This window comes from Pleurodeles waltl, chromosome 8 (genome assembly GCF_031143425.1).
Source record: "Pleurodeles waltl isolate 20211129_DDA chromosome 8, aPleWal1.hap1.20221129, whole genome shotgun sequence".
In the NCBI taxonomy this organism is placed as follows: domain Eukaryota; kingdom Metazoa; phylum Chordata; class Amphibia; order Caudata; family Salamandridae; genus Pleurodeles; species Pleurodeles waltl.
In genome coordinates this window covers 1441233076-1441255824 of record NC_090447.1, presented here as the reverse complement: position 1 = coordinate 1441255824, position 22749 = coordinate 1441233076, and the positions used below count along the sequence as shown (strand labels likewise).

Genomic DNA, 22749 nt, shown 5'->3' with positions numbered 1-22749 from the left:
TTACCCTGGATACTGCCTATTTTTGTTTCCTGTTGTCAAGTCCTGTTTTTTCTTGTTTTCCTTCAGGAGTTCCTGTTAGAGGTTTTTTCCCCAGTGTTTGGTTTTTTTCCCTCTGGGACTCCTTCTGGAGGGTACGGTCTGCTTTGGCGTAGCCTGTCAAGCGGCACCGTGGCTACTAGAAGGGGTCGCCCTTATCTGGGAGTATCCAGGACCTGTAGAAGACTTGGTGTATTCGCCAATCCGAAATCCAGAGGTAAGAAGTCCAGCTCAGTACGTGACACATGGACGTCTGAAAAGCCTGATCTTTAGCAGTCTCTGCTGGTGCTTCTCTGCTCAGCTCTGTGACTTTCCTAAACCTTTCTGTGCACATCTAATGTAGTAGGATAGCCATGTATTTTAGACTTCTATTATCTTCATGTACAAAATCATATAACAAACGTCTCCTGTAAAATTCTTTATAAATGGGGAGCTTGTCAACTTCTTGGAAGCAATCTGCACTCCTCTATTTCCCAAACTGCTTTATATATTTCCTCCCTTGGGCTTTTAAGCTAAGCACCTGTCAACTTTGTTTGTGCTGTCATAAAATGTCAACTCTTGCTAGTCATTTTAGATTAGGTATTTTATCTTAGATTAAAACTCTCCTCTGTCCTCAAGTAACTCTGCATTCATTTGTTTGTTTAAATGAATGCTTTTCGACTTTTGCTTTGAGATATGGTCTCATTTTGGCTGTCCTTTTCTTTACGGCTTGTAGTAACTCACCTCTCACAACTATATTAACATCTTCCTTACTTAAATTGCTTGTATAAAAATGTTTGTCAAGATTTCTCTGTCTTAACCCTATGTAGAGGAGCTACTAAGTAATCTACTATGTAAACTCGAGGTTTAGAAATTGCACAAATATAAGGATGTCTGTGTGCTCAAAGGTGTTAAACCAGTTTAAGCAATGTATCTGTAGTGGCCTTTGCTATGCACATTTGTCACATGGGAGTGCAGAATCCTGAGTATTGTGTTCACTGATGTGTTGATGCATCCGTGAACCAGTTAGAACTGGGGGCATACTGTGGTTTCATAAAGGTTGGAACCATGCCAGATGTTCAGGATATTAGCAAAACATACAATTATACACAGAGAATCCGAGTGATGTATTCAATGGTTATCCTAAAACTCTGCCATGAACAGGGTCCTCCTGATTTACATTGGACACTCGTCTGTTGAAGTAATGTTGGTTGTAGCTTGACAGGTTGCATATCTGGATATCTTCCCTACAATAGCTTTGCCTATCAATGTTCACCTCTTCAAACACAATTTCAAAGTAAAATTTTGCCTGTGCTTCATTGTGTGCGTAAATTACGAATTTGGAAACAGGGTGACAGTGCTGTTGCTTTGGCACCGATCTACTTGTGATCCCTTGAAGGCCCAGGTGATAGACTCTTTGCCCTCTTTGTGGGTCTGTTGTTAGTCAGAGAAAATGGAGTGATAATTGGTCAGAATTCATGGTGGGTGTTGCTATTTACCACTGGTATACCATGGTTTCAAGGTGCTGGTAAAAGTGAATTGGGTGATGAAGTCCATGGTTAGTGAAGATAATTTGAGGTTTACTCTATGATCTGATGATATAATAACAATATTTATATAATATCAACATATATGATGTATATGTCTTTATTTACAGGTAGGTAAAAGTAAGACAGGTATAGCAAACAAAGTGCTAACACTGCAGGCCAAAGTTAACCTAAATCTTGTTATACCTTTTAAGATTGTTTGGCGTTGTGGTCTCCCCTGTCTTTTTGCCACTGCTTCCCATGTCTTTCTGACTGTGTGCTGGACTCTGTTTTTTCTGTTTTTGGTACTGTGGGCACTTTACCACTGCAGACCAGTGCTAAAGTGCAAGTGCTCCTGTGTAAATTGTGTGTGCCATTGGCATTTCCTGATTGGCATATCTGCTTTACTAGTAAGTCCCAGAGGTGCTTAGGGGCCTGTAAATCAAATGCTTCTAATGGGCCTGCAGCACTGGTTGTCCCATCCACCTTAGTAGCCATGTAAACATGGCTCAGACCTGCCACTGCAGAGTCTGTGTGTGCAGCTTTAAATTGCCAATTCAACCTGGCAAGTGTACCCACTTGCCAGGCTTAAACCTTCCCTTTTTATACATGTAAGGCACCCCTAAGGTAGGCCCTAGGTAGCTCCATGGGCAGGGTGCAGTGTATGTTAAAGGTGGGACATGTACTAATGTGTTTCACATGTCCTAACAGTGAAATACTGCCAAATTCACTTTTCACTGTTGCAAGGCCTATCTCTCTCATAGGTTAACATGGGGGCTGCCTTTAAATATCCTTAAAGTGCAGTTTCTCTTTGAGAGCAGATAGGAAAATGTAGTTTGGAGTCCTGAACTCACAATGTAAAAATACATCTGTTAGTGAAGTTGGTTTTGTGATTCTTAGTTTGAAAATGCTACTTTTAGAAAGTAGCCATTTTCTTGCTTAAACCATTCTGTGACTCTGCCTGTTTGTAGATTTCCTTTCTGGGTCAGACTGACAGTTGGGCTGTTTGTAAATATCCTCTAGACAGTGACACAAAGGGAGCTGGGGTGTAGCCTGTATATCCTGATGAGCCATGTGGGCTAGAGTGGAGTGGGGAGTGGTCACTTACACCTGAATGGGCTGTGCTTGCCCTCACATAATGCATTCTCAAACCTCCTGGTGTGTGTGTGGGGCCTGACCTGGGCAAAGCAGGATCTTGTCAACAAGAGAGACTTTACTTTGACGTTTGCCTACTTCAAAGGCAGAAAGGGGTATAAGTGGTAGACCTAAAACCCCAGACTTTAGATCACTTCTGGAACCAAGAGGAACCTCTCCCATGGAGAAGAACTGAGGAGAAGTGCTGCCTCTGCCTGTGACTGATCTTTGTTAGGCTATCCTGAGTTGCTGCGTCTGCCTGTGAAAGGGGACAAAGGCTGGACTTTGTTGTGCATTCCTGCTTGAGGAAGAATCTCCAAAGCTTGAACTGAGCTCGCCTCCTATTTTTGAAGTCTCAGGGCCATCAAAGACTTCCTTTTCCAGCACCTGGACAATCTACTGAAATTCCTGCCCTGAAAGTGGTGCCCGATCTAGTCCCTTGGCCCTTGAAAGGTGAAGTTGGCAGAACAAAAGCTGAAATCCACTCAGGGGAGAAATTTTCGATGCACCATCTGCAACGCGGCTGATGAACGACGTGCCACCCATGTTGGGGCTAAAATAGACGTTCCACCTGTATCGCGGCTGGGAGATCAACACATTGTGGCTGGAGAAACGACCCAACACCCGCTTGCGGCTGCTGATAACTACGCAAACCCCCATGCTGTGCGGTTTTCTAACACCGTGCGACTGGATTTCTCAGGCATCGTCCCTGGGTCTCAAAGTCATCGTGAATCAGCTCGGATCGGAGGTGCTCTATCCGGAAAAATCGACGCATCGCTCTTTTGCGAGGGAGAAAAACGACGCATCGCCTACCTGACCGGAAAAGAAACGATGCACGACCTCACTTGCGAGTAATGAATCGACGCATGATTGACTTTTCTGACGCATGCAGCTTTATTTTTGACGCAAAACAGGTACTTTGTGTAAAACCAACATTTCAATTGTTTTCTATGGAGTGAGACTCTTATTCTTTTGAAAATTCATATCTTGACTTGTGTATGTTAGATTTTTGTCGTTTTGGTCTTGTTTGAGTTAGATACATATTGCTTATTTTTCTAAACTGGTGTGGTGTCCATTTTATAGTGTTTTCACTGTAGTACTGTGTGTGTGTTGCTACAAATACTCTACACATTGCTTCTGAGATAAGCTGGACTGCTTGTGCCAAGCTACCAAGGAGATAAGCAGGGGTTATCTAAGTGTGTTTCTCCATTGCCTTGACTAGAGTGAGGGTCCCTGCTTGGACAGAGTGCAAAACTGACTGCCAACCAGAGACACAATTTCTAACAGTTACAAAAACAAGCATTTGCAAAGCCAGTAGGTTTGATACTCGCCCTTGAGTGCTGACAAAAGCAATAGAAAATGCCTTCTGCACTGCATTCCTTTGCTGGCAGAATGATACAGCCAATAGAAAGAAGATGAGAGTAAAATTATCCTGCCGGCTGAGCAAAATGTTTCTGACAGTGTCTCAAGCCAATGGGTGACGGTTCCTGAGCTAAAGAATCCAGTGGCGGAAGGAGACTGAACGAAAGCTCCTTATTAGTTTTTTATAGAATACAATCTATCAGCCATGAATGGCGCAAGCACCGTTATGTGTAAAGCCTGACAGTTTGGGGCCCTTCAGTATCCAATAGGCCAACAGATTTGATTCTCTACTTTGACTTTAAGTCTGGCTGAAGGGCTTTGCACGGGGCTGTTTGCATAGTCTTAGTGGGTTCATAGATACAAGATAGGGGGACCAGTGTATCCAGCGTGTCTAATTATATCAGACCCCATCTAATTCCAACAGTCTCCTAAAGTTCAGTTTTTTTAGGCACTTGCAAGCACAAGAATGTTTTTGGTGTGCATCTGAATTCAAGGCAGTCCACGTTAATCTGTTTAAGTTGATTGGTGCAAAAAAAAAAAAAAAAAATTAATTGAGGAAGATCGCCATGTGAGGGGCGGTTTCCCCGTTTGGGGGTAGAGAAAGGCACCTCACAAACTAAGACACGATTATTGAGACACTTGCTTCTCCTGAAAAAGGGCAGTAGGTGACGGTTGGAAAGGGAATGAGTTCTTCAGGGTTCATCCGTAGTCGCATCAGAGAGAGGATTCTCCCTGCAGCAGTTTGAAATGCTCCTGTGGCAGAAGCCACAGCACCGCGAGCAGCAGTACAGCAGTCACCTGTGTCCTTTTACTGACCGGCAGTGGACGCCAGTGGCCTTCAGCAGCGCCGGACAAGCCGAAGGCGCCACACAAGCGCTCTTCACTGCTCTGCGCGCTTAGTGCCCCAGCAGGCCGAATCTTATCTGCCTACCTTCCGGCATCTCAAAATGTAACAAAATACAGTTTGGTAATTGATAGTTTACAAAATGATTAGAAACTGTGTTTTCAGAGCCGCTCTTCTTTCCTCCTCCCTTATTCCACTCAGAGCATCCAGGCCTTTTCTCCTGTGCTGGCTGCTGCAAGGTGTACACACCTTAATAGAAAAAGAATGCACAAGCTGGAAAAAATATATATAAGGAGCTGCACTCGCATTGTCTTCTTTTTATCTAAAAAACAGCAAACATAGGAACTTTGTCCTATATTAAATTTGAAAATCATAACATTTTGTATTCATTTTTTTTTCATTTTGCTAGCATTGCACCAAATGTACCTCCATTTCCAACATGAAACTTGGATATGCTCCATGTACTTGTACAGCACTTTCTAGCATATTCTATTTATGAGCAGTTCCTATCTTTTGGCCTGATGTCTGCCTTGTGTGCCATTTCAATTGCATGACTGGAGGTGGCTAGGGAGTGGGGAGGGGTCTCTTTAAACTTTTGAGGCTTCAAGCTTTTTTATTTACCCATATTGAAAATGAATACATTAAAAATGTTCTAATGGATCCTTGTAACTACAGAATAGTTCACCTTTCTAACCTGGGTCTGGATACTTTTGTAGTGGTACTTCTATGCGCTACTATGTGCCCTCTTGCAGATCAGTGCTGGCTCCATTCTACCCCGAAACTGAACAGAGCCACATTTAAGCTCCATTCCTGCATACAGATGCCAGCTCCTTTTTTCCGCACCTTCCAACGCAGAAATAGAGCTCTGCTCCTGACTTTTTCCTGGGAAAGGCGGAGGAAGATGAAAACGAAAAAACGTCACAAATGGAGAAAGCAGAAAGCTGCAAGAGTGAGCTGAAGGGGCAGGGAGTGGCTGTAATTAGATTAAAGAGCCCCGAGATGGCTTTCGGATTACTGTGCCCCAACAGTCAGTGCTCACACATTTAAATGCAGCAGCCTTGTTTCAAAGGAGAGCTTGGGGCACCAACACTTTTTTATATTTACAAACTAAGCATTGGTGCTAGGGAAAGATGTTCCCACGAAAATTACAGGATTCAATCCATGCCACGTCTACAGGAATCGGATGGCAGTCATGGATCTGTCAGAGATGTGCCTTTGGTGCCTGGTTCAGAACACGGTTCAGTCATGTGAAATGTGTGCGATCATTCACCTGAAGGCAATTCACAAACAGGGGACGTTGTGTGACGCCAGACACACAAGGTAGTCATGGCCTTCGAGTAGGTCCAGCTACCGTTCCAAGTTGCAGACCCAGTCTCTGTAGGGGATGCTCCCGCGACAACTCCACTTCCACCTCCAAGTCCTCCTGTAAATCAGTCGAAAGCCAGACTAAAACCTAAGAAAGCGAAGCAGGACTCAACTTCATTCCACCATTCTGACAGACTAGAGAAGGCTTGAGGGTGTCAGGGTATTATCCACACTCCTCTGAGGTCCCTGGCCAAGAAGCCAATCCCTCCGTTGGTCCCCAAGAGCCCCAACCCTATGAGCCGTGCGTTCCACCAGGCTACTGTTATAATTGCCACAGATCGAGGAGTTTAAAGAGGACATGCTGCAAATTATTAATGCGCTTTCTTCTCCCTCTGGCAAGTTTTTGGGCCCCATTAAGCCACAGAGGCGTCCTTTCGGGCTACTGCCTCATTTAGAGTGGTAAGTCTGAGCACAGCTGAGGTATTTGAATTACAGTTGCCCTCTTTGGAGACCAAGAGAAATGTATTGACAGGAATTCTGCAGCCTGGGCCATCTACATCTGAGCCTTTGCTGCCATTTAATGACTCCCTCACTGATACTCTGATGGCTACCTGGTCGAAACCATGTTCTTGCCCACCTGTAAACGGACAGGTGGCCAGATGTCTTAGACCGGCGCCTGGTGACGTTGATTTTCTCACCAAGCACCCTACCCCAGAGAGCCTTGTTATGCAATACTCAAGTAGCAGAGAGAACCCCAACTCCAATGAGACCACTCCTCCTTGCTTGGTGCTGCATTGCGCAAATGCGGTCTGTAACACACTTTCGCCCTCTGGGATATTGGCAGGGAGATCTTGCAGGTGGTCCCGGAGGATCGCAGGGTCTGTTTGGCTCAGACAATACATGACTGTCAGGGTTCAACAAAGTAAGTGGTATTTTATTGTATGATTAATTAAAATCTTCACAATATAATCACAACACATATCGTCAAAATAAAATAAGCCGATCATTTTATAAGCGAATAGTTCGAAATGTTACTGCAAGTGGAGTTTCGCAGAAAGTGCCATGTACCATGCAGGAGCCCCAGCAGTTTGTACATCCACATAATCTGCCAGATCATTTCATACATGAAAATAACATGTAGGGCAATCAATACTTTCAGAATAAAAGCATTTTATCCTGAACTTTGTCTTAGTTTTATTGCAGCTCATAAAAGGAGGTGGGTCAAAGAAGCCATAAATTCTGGTGAATAAAATCAGCATTAAACTCATGGGAAGCATGAACACCAGCTCAATGTTCACCAGAAAGTACTGCATGCAGCGCGATCAGCGCATTCCAGGACGAGACCCTAACACATTCGTCGTTCTCCCCTTACAGTCATTTCTAAACACTTTGTGCATTCAGTTCAAGCATTAAAGCTGTTGCAAAGTCACAAAAACTGCATTGTAGAGTGCAAACATCACTTTCCACCGGCGCCGTCCCAAGGAGACAAGGTGCCTTCCTTTCGAAACAGTTTTTGTGTCCATGACTGCGGCTGCAAGTGCGTTTCACATGTTGCTGGTGTCATGAGGTACAAACATTGTTTTGGCCTCATATTTTCAGAAATGAGTTTCATGGAGAAAGATTTGACTTCCAGTGTTGAAATGCACCAGTACTGATATGAGAGTCAAGGATTACAAACTGTAACCCTCCTGCTATTACAAAGAACTTGGAAGTTCTTGCTAACTCCATGGGGTCATAAGTCACTGCCTCCTTACAAGTTTGGAGACCATGCTGCAGAAACCTTTGCCATAGGAAGATGCCCCTTTGGTCTGTGCTACGATGTTCCCTAGGGCTTGCCTCCCCATGGCGGTTTTCAGATGTGGCTGGCAGATGACATCCTTGTGCGATTTGTAGACGCCCAAGGCACCCGCAATGTGCCTGATAACTGCAAAATCTAGCTCTTTCGACAAATGCTTTCCTTGGTTTTTTTTAATATGCTGTTTAAATAGTGCAGGCTCAAAACTGCGTCTTTCATATTTTTTGTGATAACATTAAATATTGTGGAGGGACTAGGAAGATATTGTGTCCAAGGACTACTTACATCATTAAAGATCACCTGCAAGGCACCTTTCATCAAAACTTTTTTTGGCCCTAAAACCTTGGTGATCGTATTTTACTCAATCCTTTTTGCATTCGACATCCATATTAACTAAGCTATACTCCAACCGTATCCAGGTCCGTCTTGTTATTCTAGGGAGCCTGAATATTTTCCTGTAGGCCGCAGTGTGACAATGCTCTGGTGTATTTGTGAACATTCCTTCCTGGACAGATGCCCATAGTTTAGAGGGTAACAGCTTAGCTCGGATTACTGTCCGAATCGCTTCTGCTGTTGGGCTTTGTAATTTAGGATGGAGTTTTGCTGAGGCAAATGAACATTTAGCTGGCTTCTCTTCTGGTGCCCTTGCCTGTAGAAAGGCTTTACCTGCATCCGACAACCATACACAAAGGTAATTGTATTTGCCAGTCCTGGTCATATCTAAGGGGCCCAAATTCCATGTCCGCTGATGTTTTTTAACCGTTGTCCAACCATTAAGATATTAGTTTTTTGCAGCATTTACCCTTAATGAGTTTGTTGTGTTGTAGTTATGTAATGTGCCCAGTGCCCTCTGCATTCAAAGAGTGTATGATCTTGTGTTATCAGACTAGCTGCATATTGAATAACGGGTAGGTTGAAGGGCCTGACCCTTGGGGAGAAAGATTCCCTTTCCGCAATTCCAGACCTAGGTCTGCTGTGTACAAGTTGAACAGTATTGGAGCGATAACTGGCCTGGACACCACAGATTGTATGGCAGGGTGGTCCGGAACAGTGTTGTCCTTTGCGTGCATGGCTGAGGCTCACTGTTTTTATCAGAGATCTAGTGGCTTTGCTTAAGGATATGATTTTTGATGGGTCTCACCTTTTTGAGGAGAAGGGGGAATCTGTTTTAGAATGCTTAGGGCTAATGACTCCCGCCAGACAATTACCCTACCAATTCCAAAATAATGGGCCAGGGAGCTGGCATTTAAGCAGAGACAGCCTACCAGCTAGTGACTCACTGTGGCTCTTTGGCTAGGTTCGCTCTACAGAAATACCAGATACATACATAGAGATGCAACACGCACCCTACTCCTTTCAGAGATGATGTGGCACTGACTGACAACATGCAGGACAGCAGGGGCACCAATCCTCCAACTCCTCGTCTCATGCCACAATAGCCAACAAACTGCTTTAGTTTGCACTTAGCGGCAAATTACTACCCAGTGGGAGGCGGGACCCAGCACTTCTTCTCAGGTTGGTGATCCATCCAATCAAACAGATGGGTCTTACAAGTTGTCCAATCAAGGCTACACTCTTCTCTTTCTGTCCTCCCCACCCACTATTCCTTCTGCACTGGAACAAGTTCCAGCAGACCATCTGTCGATCCTCTTACAAAAAGTATACCTGCTTCTGCTACATGTGGCATTGAGGGGATACTTGACTCCGATAAAAGCAGGGTTGTTACTCTTCCTGTTTCTGCGTTACGAAAAATAATGAGGGACTCGGGCCTTTCTTTGGCCTCTGAACATCTTGCAGTAGGATAAATATGCTCATGTTAGGTCTGATTCACGTAACTTGGATCTAGGAGACTGCATGGTGTCATTGGGCTTTCAGGGTCCATATTTGCTCGACTTGTCCATTAGCCCCGCAGACGGTACTAGAAAGTCAAGGTGGGCCAGGAGTACTTTGTTTGCCATGCTCCCCTTTGGCCTTACCTGCACCCATCAAGTGCTCAGGAATGATGGCGGTGGTCGCTGTTAATCTTTGGAGCTCTGTCCCTGTGTTCTCGTCCCTCAACAACTAGCTACTAAAGGTGGGCTTGCCACAATTAGTTGTGAGATACCTTAGGATGACGGCGGAATTGTTTATTTTATTTATTTGTTATGTTTTATAGCATGTGAACATGACCATCACTGTATTAGAGTGCTGTACAATGAAAGGGCTGATGAGAGTTGCAATACAGTAAAACACTTATCACTTAAGCTACGCTGTACATAGAATTTGAAGAGCAATGTAATACAGTAGCATACATTATCAAATGGGGTGAGATGACAGTTTAAAAATAGTTTTCTTAAGACTTGTTTTCCTAGAAGTATGACTTTAACTTCCTTCTTGAAAAGCCTGAATGAGGAAATGGCTCTAGTGGATGGGGGTAGGGAGTTCCACATTTTTTAGACCGATCTGGTGAAAGTGTGGCTGTGAGTTTTCTTTTTCTTCTGTTGAAATTGAGTTTCACCATCAATGTGCTGAAGCCCCACCTGATTCAGTCCCAGAGGCTTCCATTCATTGGGGGCGATCCTGGTCACGGTGTAGGTCAGGATCTTTCTGCCACAGCAACCAGTATATGACTATGATCACAGTGTTTCAGGCCACGTCCCCAATTCAGGAGAGGCTGGCTCTAGGGCTTCTTGGCCACTTAGCTTTGTGCATGATCCTTGCCAACCACGCTAGATGGCACATGCAAATCATTCAGTGGGACCTGAAATCCCAGTGGGCCTCATATCTGCCACTGGCACAATGATGGTAATTCCTAGTACAATGCACTCCCTGACAATATTGTGGTTATCCTCCTGCAATATGTTAACTCTGTTGCAATTGTGTTAATTGCAGACACACTGCTGACCCTGGCACAACATTGTTAGTTCCTGGCAACATGTTTGTCCTGGTACACTTATGGTAATTCGAGGTAACATGCCAGCCCAGACAATGGTGGTAGTTATGGTAAAATGCTAGGCCGGCTACAGTGGTGGTAATCTCTCTGCAAAATGCTCCCTGTGGCACATAGTTGGTAATTCCTTGCAAAATGTTCACCATGGCATAATGGTGGTAATCCCTGGTATATTGTGGGCAGTCATGATATGATAGTGCAAAGGCACTAAAGCAAATCATTTTGAATTCATTAAACTTCAGGTTGACTCTGAGAACCTGTGCAAGTGATTTTATGTAATCCGCATATTAGCATAAAAATTTAGATAACCTCACTAAATCCTAAAAAAAAAAAAAATTGCCATTTCCCAGGCTGTGGGTAGAGAGTTGTGAAAGAGTTAAAATCTTATCAGAAGGAAAGAGTGGAATGAATATGTAGATAGCAAATGGAAATCAAACCTTTGATTGTTTGTGCATACTTAGAAGGTTTTTAAATTTTTTTTTTTTTTTTTTTTTTTTTTTTTTTTTTACTGTTTTGGACTTACAAATGCCCACAAACTAGTTAATTGAAGGGATACTTTTGGGGGTAATTCTAGATTAATGGGTCATTTGCAGACTGACATTCTTTGTTCCACATTTGACAGTAAATATCTTTGTTGCTAGGAATGCTAGTCTCCTCATAAGATGTATTCAGAAGTGCCTCAGTACCAAATAACAAAAGATACGGAGAAAAGGCACTCTATTCCTAGTAGTCCTACTATTGACAGTGGAAGAACGCGATAAGTAGAATTCCCTTGTAGAACCCACTCCCTTCTGAACTAAATGAGATAGACATTACAGTCCAGTGTTGCAGCACTCTTATGGGGTAAATGATAGTTTATGGAAAAAGGTTCAACGTACAACCATCATAGTAGGTCAATCTGCTGAAACTGAGGGTAGTTTATCTAGTGTCAAAGAACTTCATAACTTTGAGATGCCCATTGCACCCTCAGGGGACTTCATGTAATAGGTGCCCCTTGATTCTAACATTTTTTTACATCCAAAAAATACTTTTTCAGGTTCCCAGACACTTAACGTATTTCTAAGTGAGTATAGCTGGAAATTTGTTTTCAACTCTGAGTCAAAATGAACAGCATAATGGACACCGCTGGTCATTCTGGAATAGTTATGCACCTGGATTCAGTACGTTAGGAGCAGCCATGATTTTCCATATAAATGGAATAACTGCTGCTCTTTTTCAGGTTTATGCAATTTGACATTTCAACCAAACAAATGTTTCTGTCAAAGTTAACTTCTAACGTTACTCAACATTTCTTTCTGCACTGTTGTACAGTGCAGAACCTTTAGAAGTTAGCCTCTGTTTGTCTCCCTAATATACCAATTGCATAGCCTGGCTTATTTGGATTTCTCCATTCACTAGCTATCAAACATAGCTTCTCTCTTGCTGTAACTTGTTAAACCAACTGCAGAACCTAAATTTTTGTGATCATCTACTGGCTATCTACCCTGGTCTTAGTACTCTGCCTTAGCAAACCAAGTGAAAAGCTGTGCTCCTTCCCTTGCTGCATTGGCAGGTGGATTGACTTTTGGGATTTCCTATGGAGCCTATGACCACATATACACAGGCTGGAGTGCCAGGTAGTGACAAATTTGTCCAAAGTAGGGTAACAGGGTCTGTGACCAGGGTGACCCAGGAGAGAAGAAAATTGGCCAGGGTTTTTTGGCTTATATTAAGGAGCTAATAGACCAAGCTTTGCATCCTGTGCAGCGAGGAAAGGGAGAAGGGAGTCCAAGCTGTGCTGCATTTGTCCTAGTAAAGTGGAGCAGAGGTGCCAAGCTCTACAGTCTGTATAGTAAGACAGAAGAGGCAGGTGAGGCTTGTTATTCAGTTTAACATGGTGAGATTACCAGAAAGGATATGCTTTTTTTCTTCAGGAAGGGATACAGACAGGTTAGGTCTCTAACTGATTGTATATGAGCAAACTATAATGTACTATTATACAAGGACCACAAACCTATCTCCCCTGCTTGTTTCCCTACCCACTTTAAAATCTGAGACCTGAGTTTCTGGCTTTCCTTTGGATTTCCAAACCTTCAACTAACATCATTCTAGATTCAGATTTTGTTTAATAAAAACAAAAAACAATCCAGTTTAACTCACTTAGACAATTCATTGGATGCTCTCATCTGTGATGTTCTGCTGATCATGAGTTCAAACCCGGCAATCCCAAATTATCCTTTCACCCTTCCAAGGTTAGTAAATTTAGTATCACTAAATTGGGTAAAAATAGCACTTATTTGTAGCTCGTAGAAATGGTAGGTGTGCTACATTTCAAGATACTAATTGCTGTGGGCTAGAACTTCTCACCCTTTGTTTCTTCTGCCTTTTGTGCTCCACAGTGGGGAAACAGTGGACATGTTCGGTGTGTGATAAGAAGTACGTCACAGAGTATATGCTCCAGAAGCACATCCAGCTTACTCACAACAAAGTGGAAGCTCAGACTTGCCAACTCTGTGGGACAAAAGTTTCCACAAGAGCTTCCATGAGCCGACACATGAGGCGCAAACACCCAGAGGTGAGTTGACTGACCTATGCCAAGAATTAAACTCAATTGAAGTATTCATTCCCTTGTCAATAATCCATGCTTTTTACAGGCAAGATTCTTGACATTTAAAATGCTTGACCACTTATAATTAGAGTATAATCGAATCCGAAATATATTTTAGCTCTTTAGATGAATCTAAATGCAAGAAATATGGGAACGCTATACTTGTTGGTGCTATTGTCATATCATTTCAATGTTGTTGCATGTCTGGATAAAGAGTTAGTTGTGTGCATTCATTAAGTAAGAAAACTAATTTGAGTTGCTGCTTTAGGTGCAAATTTAGGGGGTGATTCTAATTCTGGCGGGCGGCGGAGGCCGCCCGCCAGAATTCCGCCCCCATAATACCGCTCCGCGGTCAGAAGACCGCGGAGGGTATTATGAGTTTTTCCCTGGGCTGGCGGGCGGTCTCCAAAAGACCGCCCGCCAGCCCAGGGAAAAACTCCCTTCCCACGAGGATGCCGGCTCGTAATCGAGCCGGCGGAGTGGGAAGGTGCGACGGGTGCAGTAGCACCCGTCGCGTATTTCAGTGTCTGCAAGGCAGACACTGAAATACCTTGCGGGGCCCTCTTACGGGGGCCCCTGCCGTGCCCATGCCATTGGCATGGGCACGGCAGGGGCCCCCAGGGGCCCTGCGACCCCCCCCCTACCGCCATCCTGTTCATGGCGGCTTTCCCGCCATGAACAGGATGGCGGTAGGGGGGGTCAGAATCCCCCATGGCGGCGCAGCAAGCTGCGCCGCCATGGGGGATTCTGAGGGCAGCGGTAAACCGGCGGGAGACCGCCGGTTTACCCTTTCTGACCGCGGCCAAAGCGCCGCGGTCAGAATGCCCTGCGGGGCACCGCCGGCCTGTCGGCGGTGCTCCCGCCGACCCTCGCCCCAGCGGTCGAAGACCGCCGGGGTTAGAATCAGCCCCTTAATCTTAAAACATTAAAGAGAGCAATGAGGTACTCACCTGGCCCGACTGACAATGCTAGATATGGTTATCTGTTTTGAGGAAAGGGTTTCCATTATCAACTGAGTGCACATCTGGTGTCTAGTGATCATCTTACTTTTGTGACATTAATGTCTTAGAAAGCAACCTACTGCATAATATATTTTTTCTTAGGAAAAAGTTGAATGTTCACAAGACGCATGTTTCACATGACTCGCTTTGATGTCAATCGAAAGCACATTGTGCCCCGCAGTAGAGATTCCAGTTTCATATGCCATTTTTGCACCATTGAGTTCAGAATTGCTTGAGGTGGTGAGAAGAAAAAAAAACAAAACATTTTGTGTAAAGTATGTGCACCATATGGCTCGTCGAATGAGACTACATGAGATTTCTGCTAACTTTGTTAAATATTTGGTATTTTTCAGACTTTTTCGTGTCATGATGGAAAAACATTCTTAAAACTGTTTAATGTACCACTGTTTTCATGTAGATCCGTTGTCTATAAAATCCATTACCTTTATCTTCAAACACCTGACAAATTTGGCCAAATTCTCTATCCACGGTGACTTTTTTTTTTTATTTCTTCCTGGTTCGTTCAGAATAGCATTATGGTGCCATTAATTATCCAGACGTATTGTAGTCTTACCAGCTCATATTTGTTTCACCCTTGTCTGTATGGTGCATTGGGCTTTATCAAGGCTTTTACAACAATGTCCAGTGCACATATAACCATTGTAACAGTTGACGTTGGTAGTCTGCATTCAGATATTTATTCTGACTCCTGTTCTGGAGATGGAATTTCTATATAAATACACTTAGAGTATCAGCATTCCAGGGTATAAACAAAATTCCGACATTTAAGAGGAAGATTCCCCTTTGCTAAATGGCTAACTCAGACCATAAGAAAAGCGGTTATGTTGTTGGTGCCGACTGTTTAACTTTGAGATGGCACAGAGTGTTTGCCTGGGTTTTCCTCCCTCCCCTCCTAATTCTTCTTATACTGCATGTTGTCAGGAAATTCAGGAACTCGTGTGTGAAAATCCTGATAGCACCTATTTGAACAGGTAGCCATAGCTTTCTGACCAGATGAATATGTCTGCCAAATCTCTCCAGAAGTTGCTAGCCGATCACAACCTGTTAACGATAATTGAAGTCGGGGTCAATCACAATGGACCCCAAATCTCTAAGCTTGACAGAATGGTTCCTAAAGGGTTAAGAATGACATGATATAGAAAACGAAAAAGTATTACTCAGCAAAATGAAAGGGACTTATAGGATGTTGTTTGCATAAGCACAAATCTCCTTGTAAATATCTCTTTTTCTATATACGCTGCACTTGGTAGAATGTCAGCCATTGAGGGTACATTTACCAGCAATTATATCATGCCTGAAAGGGGATAAAAAAAATGTCAGACATCCATGCATTTCTAGGAGAATACAAAAGAATAATCTAAAATCATTGAGTACCTCCTCTAGTCTGAGACTTTAGTGTTCTAATATTGACATTAATGGCTCTGCCTTTTGAATAATGCATACATGTCCTCTCGAAGAAGTCATGTTAAAGGTGATTGTAGTTACATTGCTAAATGTTCAGCGAGCCACAGCCACTATAAACCAGAAATACTATTTTAAACATGAGGAATAGCGTAGTTCTAAGTATACACCCAGTATCCCTGTCACAAATATTTTCAACATTCCACAGGAATCCGGCATTAGAATTGCTGGCATTCATTCAGAATTCTCATTTACCTGCTGAAAAATCCCTTTTTTCGACTCAACAAAATGGAGTTGATCTAGCAGTGATTAACTCCCAAAAAGAGTATCAATTGAGTGGGGACTGAATCCCAAAAATTGGATAATCTTTTCAGGAGGATACTTTTGGCGGGGCAAAGGTTGGGCTTTCGGCCAACATGATTGGTGGGCATGTTGATTGGACACTTGAGTATGACAAAATAATAATAATTCAATTTGTATAGCTCATAGCTACCTCACGTATGGTGTCCCAGCGCTGGAATCAGGTCTCCACACCCTCCAAACCACTTTCAAACTCTCAAGCATCCTGATCCTGGAAACCAAAATTTAAGTTTCTTCTGATCTATTCTGACATATCACAATGCTTTTTCCTCTGTGCTATGTCCCATTATTAGATTATTGAAGCAGAACATCACAATTGTACAGCCTATCTCACATTTACTGTGCTGAGGTCTCAGACAATGTTGATGATTTCTCAGGTGACATGTCTTTTATACTCCTATCTTTGGGATCTTCTCTCCCCAGTGAAGTGAACCTATTTTGCCACTGGTCTCATATGTGACATCTTTTTCAAAGTATGTTCTTTGAAGATTGAAATCCCATACCAGGCAAAGTGTGTATCAATACTCAGTCCTACAGAACCAAAAGATGTCTCTGCTCAAGGATGCATCTTCAGAGTCATGTTAGCAATGACCTGTTTGTGGCCGTTCAATAGTTCCTTCTGCCATAGATCAAGTGTACCAATCAATTATCTGTACACTTTATTCCTGAAACCAGGAAACGTAAATGGGTTTTTAAAGCAGCTGACCAAGTCACTGTTTATAACTTTTCATATAAGCTATGTTCCAGCATAGGTGCTCACCCTGTGTTTGTTATACTGGTAGCGCAGGAAGAGTGTAATGAAGTCAAGAATTATATCCACAGACTATCTTCCACAAATGTGATATGTAGGTGTGATCGCACTGTCTAAAGGTTTTTAGTAACTTCACTGCTTATATCTTGCATTTAAAGGGGCCTTCAAGTGTAGAGGACAAAGAACCTGGAGGCAGTATGTGCTGCCGTAGATCACATGCTCTACACAAGTTATTTTTTCCCAGCCCTATTTTGCAAAAAGTGACCTACAATAGGCATTTGGGAGTGTTCCTTTGTTTGAAGATGTCAGTTTGGGTCTGAAATCTGTGTGACATAATTTGCCAGATGCCCCCTTAACAGTTCATTTAAACAATTGCAGAGACGTACCACATTACCATTGCTCACAGACCATACAGGAAAAGGTTCTTGCGTTGTTTACAACCCTGTGATATGGTGAGTCATCCTCCTGACCTAGTCCTAAATGTTTCCATACTGGCATAATGTCTGGCAAGAGCACTAGAGGAACGCCTAATGGTTTCTTCATTGAAAATAACTGCATTCCATTCTCTGACTCTCCCAGGGATTAATAACTACATTTTCCACATGAGCTGACAATTCAAATCTTCTTGATAAGTTATGTAAAATTTTAGCAGTCTCAACAAGTCAGCCTTTGAAAAACGTGCACACAAAGGCACATAAATAACTTAGAAATGTACTGTCATGATTATCATTAAAGGGATGAACTTGTGAAATTTTCTAAAGGGCTTGTTAAAATGTGTACAGATGTTTGTTCAGTGTATGATGAACTTTATTAACTCTTGGCTTGAGGACCCCATGGCATATTATACTTTGTAAGTAGCCTTAAGTGCTCAGGTCTTACTACATCAGGTTGAGATGGAGTAATTGGACTTGCTGGCAAGGATTTTCTCCATATTGGAAGGACAATGTTAAAGAATTGATACAAATCTTAAGTTTGTGAATGTGCCACTAGAGGCTTCTTGATTTGCACATTGCAACCAATGAACACATCATTTAGAATTGCTGCCTTAGAAAAGATTTTAAATGTCTTGCACCCCTCTAGTATAGGAAGAAAAAGGATGCCATTGGATAATAAGTCCACGTGTAACCCTTAGTAACTTGTGCAAGTGATAATGTGAGCAAGCAGTACAGTCCGTTATAGATTAGGCAGACAGTTGTACTTGTTTTTCTTTTGTAATGAGAGCTGTTCTTTGCAAAGTACCCTGCTATAGCAACTAGGACTGTAAAATTGGGTAATAGAAAATACATGTAGACAAAATAGAAAGTATGACATTGACAGATTTAAGAAAGTTCTCAAGCTGTACTTTGTTTGGAAAGCACACTGAGAGTATCTTTAACTTATTATCACTTTTGAATTTTCTGTCTTTAGAAAATATCAATTATTTCATTCATGAAGCTTCTTCACAGCAGGAGGGCCACATAATTAAATCAGATTGATGTGGTAATCAGTTCATTTTTACTTAATTGGTGTAAGATATCATTGTTAATGAGTCTTCCCGTTTTCTTTGCCAAACTATGACCTGGTTTATTTTGTACATAAAGCTGAAATGTCCATTGTCCATTTTTGACAACCAACTTTGTTTTGTAGGTTCTTTCAGTTCGGATTGAGGATTTGGATGACCTTTCAGAACCCACAACCATTGATGCCTCCACCATTGGAATTGTCCAGGTAATTTCCAAGAAAAGGGCTCTGAAGATTGAGAGATTCCTCATTTATTCAGATTTTCAGCTGGAAATGATAATTGCAGGCAAACAGTAGAAATTGACTACCCTAATTAGATCAGAATGTCTCACTTCCTGACCTGATAAAGGCACGTGAATAATAAGTTCACGAGCATGTTTGGTACTTAAGGGTGTTCAGGTAAATGCTTTAGTATATCTACATGAATAAAACCAATACATCACATACCAGATAGCAACCTTAAATCAAATTATCTTGATATCTTACAAGTAGTGACAATCAAACGTCAGCAAACGAGGTATCCCGCATTTACTAAAGTTGGGTAAAATAGGTAAACCACTACCTTTCAAAATTGGCGAAAAAAACGTTTTGTTGACTTTTCAGTATTTTGTTTTAAAAACTGGCCTGTTTAATTGTGTTCTTTGAGGATGGCAACCACCTGAAGTTTCTGTGCTGGCGCTATGGTGTGCAGAGTTTTGGGGTATTTTAGTAGCCACGGTGCTTAGAATTTTTTTTTATTTTTGATGTACACGTAATGAATTGAAAATAAATAAGTGGGACTGGGTAGGCCCCGACTGTTCCCTGGAACTCTGATCCTAGGGCAGGCACTACTGCTGAAAACACACTTTTGTGCAATAATAACTTTAAGAGCCATGTATTCGCTTCATAAAGTTTCTAAAGGATGCAAAATGCCATTAACACTTATTACAAAAAAAAGCAACATTTATTTAATGCTGAGATTGCCTGCGTAAATCCGAATGATTGCACTAACCACTAATTTGTAAATGAATTCTAAGTTCAGTGGAGTGGGAAGCCGGTAATTAAGAAGGCTGGGCCAGTTGGCCTGTTTAAGATGGGATTAGTTGGATCAGTGCTAATGTTCTTATTCTCCAGAAATTGTGGTTCATTAGCAGAGATGTAATTGCCATTCCCCTCATTATGCTCCCTACGCTTAGTTAGAACATTGGAATTTTGTGAGTGCTACTTAAGGCATTCGAGTTACAGAGGGTTCATAATGTTTCAGTGTATGTTTCTCAGTTTAATTTAGAACATTCTACTCAAGGGGTGAAACCTTTTCATAGCAGCCTTTCTACGTTTGGCTGTGGCAGTCGCTAGTTGTCCTCCCAGACATTATAGAACCTCACCTCTGGCTCAGGTCTTTATTTCATGGAAAAGTAGTTTAACAACTTGAACAGCCGTGAGGCCATAATGATACATCGCATTCAGTTATCGGCATAGAAATTTAAGACACCGTCCAACACCCTTGTTTTTGGAGGCAAGTACCATGTGTTTTAATCTGGGTGCTATTATTGGGAGGTGCCAGTTCTCAAAAGTAGGTTGCAAGCTTTCAAAATCCGCAGATGTAGAAGTTGCCAAAACCCATTTGTATCCAGGTGCCGGTATAGCATGATACAGGAAAAAAACAGTCTTATTATCTCTGTTTACGCTGGGCGAGGCTGTCAGACTTCCAGACATCCGAACAAAGGCTATTTCAGAATCATGCCTTTAAGACTGGAAGAATTTTGGGGTTCTCCAACCAATCCTTGTCCTTAGATCTAAGAGGCCTACAGCGTTTAGATGCTCTTAACTAAGGTTTTTAATCTGTTGATCTTCAGATTAAAGGCAGAGTTAGGTCTGTGCCCTGCAGTGTTGGGGCGAGTCCCATGGGTCCTTTCTTTTTTTTTACTTAAAAGGATTGGGAGAGATTGGTGAGAATGTGATAACCATGAGGGTTACAGTCACCTTTTTTCCCCAAAGTTCTTTTTATTTTTTATTTTTTTAAGCAAGTTTGTTTTCATATTATACTTTTCAATTTACATCAGTTCATATTAGCAGTCAACGAGTGTCGAAATGTGGTCGGGTTACATATTTCAAATTGAAAATATTACATCATAATCCTCTTTTGCTCACTAAACAAAAACAAATTAAGATAAAATCCAGATGTAACATCCACACTACTGGGTTTGTCTCTCACAACGTTACATCTCTACTCAGCATAGATTACTATATTTTCTTTCCTATCTTGAGTTCTCACAATTTAAATGTATAGATAAGTACAGCCAACAAAAGCTTCCCCGTGTAAAAATCCCCCATGGGTGCAAGTGAATTCACAAAGATCAATTACAGGGAATTTTGTAAATAGTGGTTTCTCATCCCCATTTGTGTCTGTCAGGGCTCTTAATATTCCATTCCATGCGTGGCTGCATTTGCACTTCTTTTCCCATTTTGTCTCTCTGACCTTCTCAGTACTTTGACTTTCCATTTTGCTATGCTCAGGGCACGCTTCAAATTGCATCCAATGGCAGTCTGTCTTCTTGCTATGAACTGTGCTAGAGCAAGCTATCTGCTACTAACATTTGTCTTTTGGATCTGACTTATCTTTGGTATCTCTAGTTTCTATACTTCCATTGGCTACTTCAGTCAGTTTCGTTATTGTCAGCAGGTATTCTCTGGACTCTGCTTAACCATTACCATGTAATAAAATCTCGCGTTTCCTGTGCAACATCTGTTTGCTCTCAGTTTGAATAATAGGTGCAGCACGCAGTCAGTCACGGGTTCTTCCTCCCCAATGTCTCAGCCTTTCCAGATTTATCCCACCATTTTACCATGTGTAAAGAATTGTTTGGGTTGGAGGTTGCTGTTGTGTACCATGTAGTTGAATGGCGCGGGAGCTCCTGTGTTTACATTCTCCAGCTGTGTATACCCCTTCTTCGTGCCCAGGGCTGAGCTGCTGTTTACCCCCTTCATCGCCTAACCCCACTTCACTAGCGGCATGTCAGGCAGGGATGGTTCTTTGAATTTCAGTTTTCTGTTGTACCTGTTCCATTAATAACGAACCTCCCCAATAAAGTCGGTGAGATTCCTGTTGTGGGCTCAGAACCCCAATAGAAGTGTGGGTAAATTCCTCCCCGCTAAGTAAATATCTGCTTGGATTTCATGGAAGGTGTATCAGAAAACCACTGTGCCACCATTGTAGTTGATTATGAAGTTTGTGGTCTGGGATCCCCAGATATATATATATATATATATATATATATATATATATATATATATATATATATATATATATATATATCTATCTATCTATCTATCTCTCTCTCTCTCTCTCTCTCTCTCTCTCTCTCTCTCTCTCTCTCTCTCTCTCTCTCTCTCTCTCTCTCTCTCTCTCTCTCTCTCTCTCTCTCTCTCTCTCTCCTCTCTCCTCTCTCTCTCTCTCTCTCTCTCTCCTCTCTCTCTCTCTCTCTCTCTCTCTCTCTCTCTCTCTCTCTCTCTCTCTCTCTCTCTCTCTCTCTCTCTCTCTCTCTCTCTCTCTCGTTTCTGGGAACGTTTGCCTGGAAGACTCATTAGTATGTTGCTGAATAGTGCAATAAATGGGAATTATCTTTATCTTTGCTCATGCTACCATTCCTGGTACCAACAACGCCAGTCTTCATAGATGCTTCAAAGAATGGCATGGCTGCCACTGCTGTTCTAGTTTAATGACAACCAGGCCAGGTCAGAGCCTGATTGCTATAGTCTCAATCTGTTATTTAAACATTTGAGGTGTCTATTTGAGCAGCCTGTCGATAGTGATCAGTTCTCTTCCCCCATATTGGGTCAGATGCAGGTTTTGGACCAGTTGCTTCCCAGTCTGACCTGATACCAAATTCTTCTAAATCCATCAGCCTTGGGTCAAGTGAACAATGAGCATTTTTAGTACCACTAGAATATCTTCTGTATATAGGGATACTTTATTTGTGATCCCCAAAGTCACTATGCTCCTGTCCCTCTACTTCGGTTGAAACCAGTTCACCAAAACTTCTGTGGTAAAACAAAGCTCAGTGGTCACTGGGGCATCTTTGCCAGGTCCCTGTTCCTACATCAGTCAATAGGCTGTGCTATCACTCCACTGTTGCGCACCATTGCTGTTCGCACCATTGCTGTTGGCTTTGCGTACATCAATGCTATGTAGACCAGCATCTACTGTCCCACTCCCATCTTTTCCAAAAATGCAAAGAA

At 42.4% G+C, this 22749-nt stretch overlaps 1 protein-coding gene across 3 annotated transcripts in view; it reads left to right on the top strand.

Moving 5' to 3' along the window:
* Positions 1-22749, top strand: part of PRDM15 (PR/SET domain 15) — a 345544-nt gene that overhangs the window by 290815 nt on the left and 31980 nt on the right. For all 3 annotated transcript variants that reach the window (XM_069202594.1, XM_069202595.1, XM_069202596.1), the window contains 2 exons: positions 13289-13464; positions 18658-18738. In XM_069202594.1, coding sequence (XP_069058695.1) covers positions 13289-13464; positions 18658-18738 — 257 coding nt within the window. The remainder of the gene's footprint in view (positions 1-13288; positions 13465-18657; positions 18739-22749) is intronic.